The following is a 13078-nucleotide window of genomic DNA, read 5'->3' as shown; positions in this document are numbered from 1 at the left end:
CTTTTCACCTGGGAAAAGCTACCCCGATGTTTACCCTCGTGTTTTGAATTCGCCGGTAATATTGCCTTTTTAATTCCCTTTTTCGCTTTTTTGGCGACGAGGATTCCTTCTCCAGTGGCTCTGTATAAGTATGATCCTCCATTATGAACTAAAGTGCAGTGCAGGCTTTCAAATTTGCCGGGGCAGTGACAAGCGCCTCTCACTGATCTCCTTCTCCGTTTCAGCTGGTTTCAGTCATGTGACGCTGGCTCTGAACGAAAAAGTGTAGTGCTAGTGCTCTACGTCCCTCTCAGCGATTATAGTTTTTCAAAATGGTGGAACAACATGGAAGCCTCCTTGGACTTACCCGTCCAATGTAAATACAGAAATTCTTTGCTTACGAGGATAAGTCCGATCATTGGCAGAGGTAATTTTACACCAATGAGGACATATTTATGAATGAAGACATTGATTTTAGCTAATAAAATACTTTAAACACTACACAGTGTACCTTTAAGCAAAAATGTCAAACATTCTCTGGTTCTAGCTTTTCCAATGTGAGGATTTGCTGCTTTTATTTGACTTATGTGATGGATAAAGCCAAAACACAGCGTTTGATAGACATTTTTCACAATTTTCTGACATTTTATAAACCAAACAACTAGTTGATTCATTGAGAAATAACCCCCAGATTCTTAAATAATGAAAATAATTGTTAATTGTTGTTAAAATCCTTACATTTGAGAAGCCAGAAGCAGAAAATGACTGTGTATTATTGTCTTGTAAATCTCTTAAAAGATTAGCTGTATCTCAAAATGTCATTATTCTAATAAATGAAATTGTCAGTCAACTAATCGATTAATTGACCAATCGTTTTGTACTCTGGGTATAAGCCTGCCATTGGCTGGCTATTTTAGTCTGCATTTTCCTCCCATCCCGCTATCTCCGCTAACTATTTAGCAAGGGCACCGTCACTGCATCCAGGGCTTAGCACCGCCCAAGACAATTATGATTGTTTTAAGCCAGTGCATTTTCCCCCCTATAGTATAATGATAATGGGTGCTTCCAGACTTTTCTCTAGTGCTTAAACAGTGCTGTGTGGTCTGACTACACAATACTACATTATGGTAAACTTTGTAAGTCTCTTCCTTTTCCTCACTGATGTTAGGAGCCTCATTAATTAAAAAAAAGGAAAATCCAAAAACATTACACAGTCTAATTATAGGCACTCAATATTCATACAATGGGCACATTCAGTTCTTCTCCTTCTGTAATCCACATAGATAACATTAAGCACAAGGTATAATCCTTCCAGATTGGCATTACTTCACAGTGAGAAGACAAACACTGTTTTATTGTAATAAATGTCCAAGCTGGTTCCTGTTGAGTTCCTCCTATATATAGGAACAAGCCTTAGCAACACATCTGACTGAATCACAAGTCATCACACAGGGGAAAAGGATTGGGTTTCTCCTCTTAGCTCATGACTGCTGTCAAATGTGTTGCAAAGGACACAATGGTGACTTGGTTTTGACACTTCTCCCTTAAGAGAGGCGCGGCGGTTTGTCTGAGACCATCACATCATGGTGGGGGAAGGGGCACAGCCATTAAAACAGGATTACTGTATTGCCTCCGACAGCCACTTTAACGAAGGGAAGCTGAACCAACGCGTGCCTGCAGTATAGGTTTCATGGAGTCACCCCATGCATTCACTTGCATGCCATGTCTGTCAGCTCTTCTGTCTGTGAAGTCAGAGCCTAGAATCAGTAGGCTTGAATGCACGCAAGTAACTCAATTACTTTGAATACACAGATTGAGGTAATACTCAGCAATGTGACAAGATTTGAAATTGAAAGACTTTACTAAAAATCAACTTACATCAATTGTTTGATAGTCAAGATGCATGCTAAGGGGAGTAGCTAATGGGAGTAGCAATATAGTAGATGCATGCTCAAGGGACTTTGTTGGTTTTAGCTCTATCCATTCATCCACCTCTGTCCCTCCATTTGTTATAACCGCCTATGCCCAGGAAAACATATTTATTCTGCCATTGTTAAACATAAACATGCAATTTTTATTCAGTGCACCACTTTGCATCAGGTTTCCCCTTGACCTTTGTGGCACAAATACAGAATCCAAACATCAAAAGAAACCAGACTGAGCAGTTTATACCTTAATATATGATAAAATAAGATTAAGTATACTTTACTTTTACTTTACTTTACAACTGGTGGTCCATTGAGTTGAGAGTTACGATGAAGGACATGCTGCAGGCATAAATGCTGATGGTGAAATCTAAGACACAGCACAAGTTTTGGCTCCTATAAGTAATGTTTTTATAGCAACAAAAAACACCAAGAGAGGCAACATAGTTGTTCCTTAAACCAAACAAGGAGACATCACTTATTATAGATGAGGAGGTTGTGCACCAGATGGCTTTATGATCTTCCAAAACACTTGACCCCCTTGATTAAAAAAATGCTTACTTTGCAGCATTACCACCAAACTGGATTTGCCATTTTAATTGGTATAATGTTCCTGAGGCAATAAGAGTTACATTTAAATATATTATAAAAAACAATAACAATAACCTTGGTAGATCCTTGTGTATTAAGAGAGCCCATTCAAAAAGTGGCTTTCTTACTAAGTCAACTGGAATTCATTCATCAGCATTGTTAATCGAGTTATGCTTGATCCGATTACAACCTTAATATTAGATTACTTGGTTAAGGTTTTTAGCTGTAATAATATGAGTATTGTTTTATTCTGATTATAGTCAAATAAATAGAGTTTATATGAAGGCACTGAATAACAACAAACAGAAGGCACTACAGTATATGACTCCATTACTCTGCATAAAACACATTGTTATTAAACAAAACATAGTGGTCTGTAATAACGACAGCCCTGTAATTAGTTTGAGATGATCCATAAATAATAATTAGCCTGATGACGTGTGTTTAAACTGGTCACAGCTCTTCCTAACATGTGGGTGTATTGTCTTGTATTGTGTGCCAGATGTCTACTCTGCTCCCAGTGACAGCTACGCCTGGTGTTCTCAGTCCACCTGCTTAATGATGCATAAAGTCAGCATCCCTTCTTCCCCCCAACTCACACACACATGCAGCAGCCCTTCTGCCCTCTGATTTGCCTGTTCACACGTCCTCCCTCCCAGCTCTTCAGAGGAACACGCACGTTAAACAACTCCTGTCCTACCCCCTCCACTTTTCCAGTTCCATTCATGGAGGCCATGATGCGTAATCTCATACAAACTGACAATGCCGCGCATTAGTTACCTCAGCAGGAGCCCAAGTCTAGGGTGGGCCTGTCATGATAATCAGTACTTTTCTGAAAAACATGCTGAAATACTGTCTTTTTTCTCTCTGTCTTGCTCTCCCTGAAGTTACATTTTTTTTAATTAAAGTCATGAAATATGATCTTAAACACACAAGTCCTGACTTCATGCCAGTCTTTGAACACCCTACTGTTACTCTCCATAGTTCATTATAGGGTATATGCAAAGGTGCACACAACACATGTTTGTGTGTTTTTGTATTCACTGTTTCTGTCCATTAGGAACTCGCATGTTCTTATTTTGGCAGAACGCTTGTAATCTCCTCTCAGATGGTTTATGCCACTAAAGGGAACAGATTACACAGGGTTTATTGACTCGTGTCTCACCCCCACCCACTCTCCGAGCTTCCTGTGGGTATGTGTTTACGTGTTTGTTGGTGTGGGTGTGTGAGTCTAGATGGGTTAGGGCCTTTAGTGATAACTTTTCAGGCCCAATATAAATGCTGATAACTTTGAAATTTTAGTTTTTTTGCTTCTGCTATGTTGAATGGCTACTGTTTAATGCAACAAATTATCAGATTACTCAGGTTACTGTATTTGTTACTTTATTTGTACCCGTAGGTACCAGACTAAGTACATACTGTAATAATACAGCATTTCACTCCAGTTTATAATTTTTCCTTTTTACGCCTTCCGCCCCTGAAGACAACTTATTTTCAAGGTTTGTGCTGTATACAGCTTTATACAATCTGCCTTGCACTGTGTCTGGATTTTTTTTATGACTGGGCGTTCTTTTGTGATCAAATAATCTAAAAGGCGAGTCTAATCTACCAATGCTTATATGACATGCTCATATTCATGTAGCTTTCCAAAGTAATAAAGAGTTCCACATAGGGCTACTCATCAAAATAAAACAGATAGAAAGGATTTTCCTTTTCAAATAAATGTGGCAGAATGGTCAGAGCAGCGGCCATTTTTATGAGTACCTTTGCCATGGAAACAGACTTACTTCCGTATAAACATCCTAACTGGCTAACTAGCCAGCTGTCTGCTTATTTGCTGGCTGGCGTGCTGGTTCCACTGTGCTTTCTTGCAACATTGGTTACAGAAAATGAGCCGTACAACGGGCTGGGTCTAACGGTTCGCTGACCCGCTCGCTGCCGTCCCTCCTCCTTACTCCCCATCGGCTCTCCGGAGAATGTCTCCCGAGCTGCATCAGCCCACTCTCCTCCCAACAAGCTGCAACACACTTTACGTGTACTGATTGAAAACAAAAGTCAGGCTAGCATGGTTGGGTTGACAGAAAACAACAATAACAACTGAAAGGTTGCCAAACACACCGGCGAAGCTTTTGGGGCGCAAATTGCACTTTTAAATGTATGTTCTGCATGTGCCGACACATAAAGTGTACTTTATCAGACTTGTAACTTCTGTAGAGCAAGGTATTGAACCTTAATACTTGTTGATTACTGACCGAAATGTGACATAGAATCAAGTATTACAACCTGAAAAGATGTTTGCTTCTTTGAGCAAAGTTTAAATTGTATTTTATTCAGGCATTTTTATACTCCTCAAAGTATGGTATAAAATGTATATATAAATATTTAGCATTGTTACCAAAACTCAAGTATTGCATTGGCACCGGTATTGAAATATTTGAAATGATATTGAGCCATATTCGGTTGATAAGGTGCGTACCAATCTGAACTATCTGTACTTTCCTGTTACTGCTCGGTGTAAATGTGACTGCCCTGCAGCTGTGTCCTCCTTAAATCTGACTGCAGCTCTTACACACATGCATGTCTGGATTCATGTAATGGTGAGCCTAACTAAGGGTCTGCTGGTAATGGCTGCTTACAGAGCCTTTTGGTGATGGTAACAAAGGCCTATCAAAGAGTTATCGTCTCCAGTCAGAGCCAGACGGCGAGCAGCAATGACTTTTAGAATCTGTGAGTCACACGTTCTCGGCCTCTGGTGACTTCCGACTGTCACGATGGCTCACAGGGGACTGACAAGATGGAATCCATCACTGCTGTCCCACAAATAGAGAAGGACACAGCAGAGGGGATCCACTTTGGTCTGACAGAGAACTCAATTTATTCTCTTTCTTCTTTCCCTCTGCTTGGCAGATTTATATCTGTCAGTCAATTTTTATATTTCCTAATGTTACATAATTGAGGCATTTCATTTTTCTTAATATGATGTAATAGCATTATACTGCAGTGTAGTAGAGACTGTCTGGAACTCAAAAAGTGGCTGAAATAAGTCTTTGCCCACTGAAGCACCCTTAGTGATTATCATTTTTTTATTTATTATGTCCTCTATTCCAGTAAGATTTAAATCACCTAACCAATCAAATAATTTATGACTACACAGTGTTGCAAACCATACTTACCTACTCAACCTAAGATACAATACCTAAAAGTGTAAGCCCATTATCTGCAAATCACATATTATAGCTGACCATTACTTAAAGGCAGGGTTGGTTATGTTGAAAAGCTAGCAAGATTTGAAAGTAACATCTCCTCGCTCCTTTTTCAGAGCCCATAAGTTATTTATTGCTATCAGGTTATATAAAACAATAAAAAAGTGTATATTGGATAAAGTTACCAACCCTGCCTTTAATATTCCAAATTACTTAAGTTTTCCATCTTCCGTGTAAGATTAGAGAGTTAGCCAAACCATTGCAATGTAGTTTGAAAATAAAACGCCCAAAACCATAATAAGCAAACATGGATGTTTTTACAGGATAAGATGTACCAGCAAGATGACCGTTTTCAAGAAATAGATGGAGCCACACTAACAGCTAATTAAGCTTATTACTACTGTCACCTCTTCCTGTGTTGATATATATATATAATAAATATTCTTATAGTCTTGAATATATATATTTAAGACTTGCTGATCTCCCTGTAAAGGACAGTTATCTGTAAAAATCAAAACATGCTCATGGTTGGTTGGTGGGATGGTGTATGTGGTATACAGTAGGTATGGCAACATCTCAGGCTACTTTGTCTACTTGTCTTCACTACAGACTTCTGCTCATACATTGAGATTTAATGTGCCCTGAAGTTGAATTTGTGTTTGTATTGATGTGTGTTATGCACACATGACCTCCCTGTTACCCTCCTCTCCACAGGGGTCAGACAGCACTCGGACATGAGCGTTGTCCTGCCTTGTTTGATACATGTCTATATGCCTAATCTGGTCTGCCCATCTGTCAGGCCTGTCTGGCCATATCAGAGTCTTGATCTTGCCACAGATTTTCAGTCGCATCCTTGTCTGCCCAGGTGACTTTCAAAGAGCTTACAAGCTCCAACTAGTACATAAAAAGCTTTGATATGTTTCCTTATATTCTTTTCTTTCTCCTTTTGCAGATGTTTTCAAGGATATCATTAGCCAGCCAACATATGAGTCATTTGTTTCATTCTTCTGTTAGGGAGGGTTTGTGAGGTTATCTTAATAATGTGTCATGCACCTCTTTTCACCACTTGTCCCCTGATGTAGAAGGGACCCCGTGAGCAGAATGATGCATGTTCATCGGCTGCCATCACTTCCAGCTGAACAGTCAGGCATTACGAAGCAGTGAGAATGACCTCAGCCATATGCTGACAGTGTCCCTCTGTCTTTTGTCCCTTTGCATTATGGTCTTTCTCCTTTTGTCTTTCGGTCCCCTTTTCTTTCACCTCTGCCTCTCAGCCCCATGCTCCTTCATGCTTATTTCACCTGTCTCTTTTAGTTTCTGCTTCTCTGTCTTTTTGCTCCTATCCCCCCACCCCCCCCCCCCCCACCTGTGCAATAGTGGCACTTTAGTTAGTGAGTGTTTTTACATGGAAAGTAAACCAAATGACTAGCATACTGGCAGGGAAAGCTTGTTTGAAAGAATATAAATGGAAGAGGAAAAGTCAGTGGAGCTACTGTCGCTCGATAAACTGGAAGATATGAACAAAGGCAAATCCCAGGATCAAAAGGCATCCTGTCAGAGCTCTGTTTAACATTTTGGTCAGAGCACAGTCCATTGTTATTAGACGTGATATAAAAGCAGTTAAAGAGAAAAACATTGTAAGGCACTCTTCTCTGTTTAGAGCCACCTGGGCAGACGAGGACAGGAAATCTGTGATGGGATCATGTCTCTGGTATGTATTTGTGTGACTGGGAGCATTGCTGCTCAGGTAGAAGTGTCAGGATGAGGATGAGACACACATGGTTTTTTCCTTGTAGCCCCCACTGAGCGGAACCAATTGTTCAGCAAAGTGCTCTCCATCTAAAAATCTGTCATAACATAATACCTCTGTGGTAACAGGAGGATGTACTACCCTGGTAACCCCCCAACCCCTTTAACACCCATGGAGCAGGCTAGTTAAACTGGTGTTTACAAGCTTATACAAAATATGTCACTGGTTTACATCAAAATATGTGCTCAAGTGTTAAATATAACTGACCATTCTGTAGATGACTGATGACGTGTAAATCTGTTTAGGCACAATTTTATATACACTATAGAGTATAGAACAGAAAATATGAGCATGAAGGTAAATTAGTGACCTGGTATTGTGACAAAATAATCCTATCTCAAGGTCCTTCTATATGAAAAACACCTTAATATGAGGCTTTGCAGTAATGTTAATCTAAAATATATGGTGTAAGGGATTGATTTGCAATGACAGCTCAGTATTATGTTCTAGTTTTTAATATGTATTGGTAATATAATATACTATACATTTATATATATATATATATATATATATATATATATATATATATATATATATATATATATATGTATAGTATTTTCAAAATCTTTTATCACAACACTGTGTCGCATTATTGTTGTGTTGTGGCAGATTATGCAATGAACCATCACATACACTGTATATTCTTTTGCCTTTAAAAAAAAATTGCACTTGTATGACAACTGGGCAAACTCCAACTGCTGATGAAGTTCATGTGATATGACTGAAACCTCCAGAACAGCTACTAAATGGATGCAGTGTTGAGATTCTTTGTGTCAACGGCTGTTTCAAAATCCCAAAATGAACTTTGATAATCTTTTGATGATGTTCTTATAGTGTGATGTTAGGCTGTATTGCTGCAACAAAAGCCTTTTTTGTATTCATTAATATTTTTTGATAAATATTATTATAACTATTATATTATAACTGAAGAACACACTTTTTTTCTGCTGATTCCTTAATCTATGAATTAACTAATGATTGTTCTATAATTAGTCTCTAACATTTACACATTGCTGGGATGAGGTAATCTAAAGCTTTGCTAATGACCTCTTAAATTCAGGGCTGGAGGGAGATTCTCTATTTTGGGCTGAAGTCTCATGTAATATTCATAAACTTCACCTCTCACTGCAGTCAGTGCCTAATGTTTCTTGTTATTTCTTTATTTTTATGCTGTAAGATGCCGGCATTGCCTGTTGTTTGCACTGAAGGGGTCCCTTTGTGTACGCGATGTGAGTGCACTCCAGCCTGTTTGTGAGTTTCTCCATATTTCTCCAGAGAAAAGTGAAAGTAACTTCTGTCTGCACAGACAGGACGACTGTGACTAATCCACTGGCTTGCATGGCTCAATATATCTTCCTATAATCTTGCAACTTCACTGATGATAAATCATTCATAGGCCAGCAGCAAGTGAGCAGTCATGCTTCTGCTCTTTCTGGTGTCCTGTATAGTTTTAATATTTGTACCCTGATGTTCATACTGCTCAGCAAATGAACAAAATGCAGTGTTTCTGTCTTAACAAGTGAAGTCAAAAATAGGACTATGGACATCTGCTAAAAGTAAATACACTTGTTTACAGTGCAGCTTTGCTTTTTTTCAAAGTGATTTAGAATCACACGATTCTGGAAAATTTTCATTGCAAGTCAAGTTACAAAGTGCACTTCAAATTATATTACATTTTTACTCGTCGTCAGAAACTTTCATAGCAAAATATACAGTGTAAAGGAATCACTGTATCCAATCCTTGATCCCAATTGTCCATGTTTCATTGTCTCTCTTTCCTCCTGTTTCTCTTAAGTGATGTTATCTATTAGTAGAGGATAAGTAATTAAGGTTGTAAAGTGCCCTCCTTGAGTCACACGGAAACAATCCATTTCAGCTCTTAGAAACAGCATTAAACCCCACATAGCTTTATAAGCTGCTGCTGGATGTGTGAATGGAATCCCCTTGTAAAAGCAACACTGGGATTACAGTGACAGAGATTCAGTGTTTGTGTGGAGTTAGTAAATACACACGTGGGTGGACATTGTGCACAAGACACAGTAGTGGACAGGGACTGAATGGCACTAATTACATATTAGGAACTAGTAAGTACTCTTGGACTGTAACTGAGAGTAGTCAGCATTATTAGAACCAAATGTAACTATAAGCATTAAGGCCCTTGAACATACAGCACGTCAGGAATAAACGGCAAGAAAATGACCAAATTATTCATATGTTTTGGAAAAGCCCTGCATTTGAGAGGAGCCAATCTAATGTCAGTCATGCCTATTATAGCAAGTAGATGTGTCAGTGGACGGTGGAGAGACTAGCCCAAAACCAGTGCCAGCACCTCACACCTTTGTGGACTTCTAAACATCCATTTATAAGAACATGTGTTATCCTTTTACTGCTAACTTGGCCTGAAGTGCCAATATCCGAGTTTGGTTTTATGGATTTAACCAAAGAGCACCGGCTGCTGCCAGATGTAAACAGTAAGGTGCTCTACCATCATTGTTATGTTGCCATGTTGCCTGTTGCGATTGGATGAATCGGTTTTTATCATGGGCTTTTATCCAGTCTTCTCCTTACCCAGAGAGACTGACAAGCTGTCAGTCAGTAGGTTTATCTTGACAAAAAATAGTCCATCTTCTCTTTCAGCAGCTTGTGAGTGCACTGCTGATCTGGCTATAGGGCTGCAATTAATGATTATTTGTATTAATCTTTAGATTATTTTCACATTTGACTGATTAATCATTTACTCTATAAAATGTCAGTAAATTGTGAAACATGCTCGTCACCATTTCCCAGCAACAACACTCAAACACCAAAAGATGTTAATAATGTAAAAGAGAGAAAAGCATAAAATAAAAGAAGTTGACACAGGTCTGGAAATGTTTGGATTTTTTGCTTGAAAAGTAATCTCAAAAATGATTTGATTATTAAAATAGTAGTAATAGTAAAATGTATTTATCGGCTGATCGTTTTAACTCCAGTTGGCTACATTGAGCTTGTTTTAGATTGCAGAAGCTAATTATGCATAATACACTCAACATACAGTATATAAGAGTTTTTGTTTGCTAGCCCTAGTAGACGTTAATCCACATGAATGTAGGGTTATAAACTTCCATCTCAAAACATTTTCCTTTTTAAATAACTTTGGTCCACTCCATTCTTTGTATTTTATTTTTTATTTTAGGCATGAGGTTGAAAATTGTCAGATTTACAGTGAGTGGTTTTTCCGTAGCAATTCACCTTAAGTTACCTTGGAAATTCCCGTCCTTTGCAGCCGTGCATATAAGAAGGAAAGCAGCTTCATTGTGGCTTAATAATAGAAGACAAGAGGATGCTCCATACCTACAGTATTCTCCATCTTCCCGCTGACATTCAGCCCAATTATTCACACATGCTGGAATGCAAGTACAGCCAACAGGAAAGGATGTCCTTTAAAAAGTAAAGACAGCAAGATCAAAGTTATGTCACGTAAATCCTCCAGGCATCTTTATGTAGAAGTGCCTGCTAGCAGTGTGGATTGTTCTTCGGAGAAAATGTGGTCATTGTGAATCATGTGTTATTTAATGGCTGTGGTTACATCAAGTTGTTGAGCCCACAGCTATACAACATAAGAAACATTCAAGAGTTGAAGACATGCACAGATGTCTCAGATGTGTTTGTACTATCAATTAAACTTCGGTTAAAATGTAACAGGTGCACGCAGGTGACACACAGTACATTTAAATGCACTTAAATCTTCATTAACTGATTCTTTGGGCACAAAAAAGCTGTAAAGACTACCCAGACATAATATCACTTTATGAGAAACATGTTTGCAACCAGTTACCTATTAAAACATCCAGCAGATTCAGAGCAACATTAGCATTCATTTGAAGTCAGACCACATGGCCTATTAACTATTAAGGCAAATATCTGGCTCTTAAGCATTTACTTACAAAAAACAGCTTCTTGCTGCTGCTGGAAACAACACTGATGCAGCTTTAAATACCCTGATTATTGTCGACTTTCTGCAGTAACCTGAGTTCAGTAAGGGATTGGGTAAAGGATTAAGAGAAACCTAGTAACAACATCTATATTTCTTATATAAACTTGGTTTCTTGAATCTTGACCATGGAAATAAGTAAGATGTGTTGCGACTTCAGACAGGCAATGTATAGTTGTGGCAGTAAATGAAAGATATTATGATCATCAATGTTGCCATCCCTGAGAATCATGTATTATCCTGCTTTGCCGACCAAACGTTTTGTGGCCTGCATCATTTCTGATATCATCTTTGTTTCTCAGGGTGACCCCACAAGATGAAGAAACATCCCCCTCAGGTGCTCCCGGTTGTTCAGATGAGCCTACAGGTGCTACCGGTGGCGCTGGTGCTATGGCAATTACTGCCACCTCCACCCTCTCGTTGCCCATGAGCCAAGGTAAACCTTCCCTGCGCCGCATCAAAGGCCGCATTCACCGCAGCAAGAGCCTGGACAGCATGGATCTGCTCGACTCCAATGTAAGGCTCACTCATGACTGGATCACATCAACTTAACATGTACACACATAGGAGGAGTGCAGGATACTAAGGTTTCAACTAATGATTATCGATTAATCTGCTGATTATTTTCTCTTGATTATTAATGCTCCAAATTTCAAAAGCTGTAACCAGCAAATATTTGGCATTTTGGCTTAAAAAATGATGAAAAAAATTATTTGATTATCAAAGGCTGTAATTTTTCTTTCTAGTTTGTGTTGCGGCCCCTAATGGAAACAGAGAGATGTTGAAGGAACACAATTTTTGATTTGAAAGACCCACTCATCTAAAATAATCACAGTACCTCAGAGGGGGGTGCTGGAAAAAATCCTTATCTGAAAACATCGTTGTTGTTTTAATTTTTTGTATTTCTGTAGCAATATTATTTCATAGGCCTGCATTAAATATAAGCTGTGATTACATTTACTAAATTACACTTACTGTGATTTCAAGGGAGAATAAATGTCAGAGAAGTCCAAACACATTTTTTTCTCCTAATGGTTTAATTCAGATTAAAAATTTGCGGAAGATACAGCACTAATACACACCTCACACGCACACACACGTACACTCAAAACCACACACACACACACACACACTCACACACACACACACACACAGCATGACCTTTGGTTATGCAATATTTCTTTGATTTTCAGATGAGCACAGTTTAACACATTCCATATGTCTCTCTCTATGACTGGTTTATTCTCATGAAAAGTATTAATCTGATAAATGATTGGGTAAGCTGCTTGGACCTAAAAACCTTTAATAACTCTGGGATTGTCCATTGAGCTGAGAACTGCCTTTGGCCCACTCTCAACTCATGAATACTTGTGCGTGTGTGCAAGCCTTGTGTGCGTACCTCTGAGCATGCGTGTGTGTATATGTGTGTGTGTGTGTGTGTGTGTGTGTGTGTGTGTGTGTGTGTGTGTGTGTGTGTGTGTGTGTGTGTGTGTTTATGAGGGATGTGGCTTTTGGGAAAGCAACCAACGGTTTATGATGTAAAAGCATGCCAACCTGCTACTAATGCATGCTTGGTAAGACTGTTTTTTGGTGGCAT

The 13078-nt window shown here is 38.8% G+C and overlaps 1 protein-coding gene across 12 annotated transcripts in view; it reads left to right on the top strand.

Annotated features, from left to right (window-relative positions):
- tjp1a (tight junction protein 1a) overlaps nt 1-13078 on the top strand; it is a 138918-nt gene that overhangs the window by 29259 nt on the left and 96581 nt on the right. For all 12 annotated transcript variants that reach the window (XM_028585344.1, XM_028585335.1, XM_028585352.1 and 9 more), the window contains one exon: nt 11784-11997. In XM_028585344.1, coding sequence (XP_028441145.1) covers nt 11784-11997 — 214 coding nt within the window. The remainder of the gene's footprint in view (nt 1-11783; nt 11998-13078) is intronic.

This window comes from Perca flavescens, chromosome 1 (assembly GCF_004354835.1).
Source record: "Perca flavescens isolate YP-PL-M2 chromosome 1, PFLA_1.0, whole genome shotgun sequence".
NCBI lineage: Eukaryota > Metazoa > Chordata > Actinopteri > Perciformes > Percidae > Perca > Perca flavescens.
The sequence above is the reverse complement of the archived record's forward strand: the minus strand, read 5'-3'. Positions and strand labels throughout refer to the sequence as shown.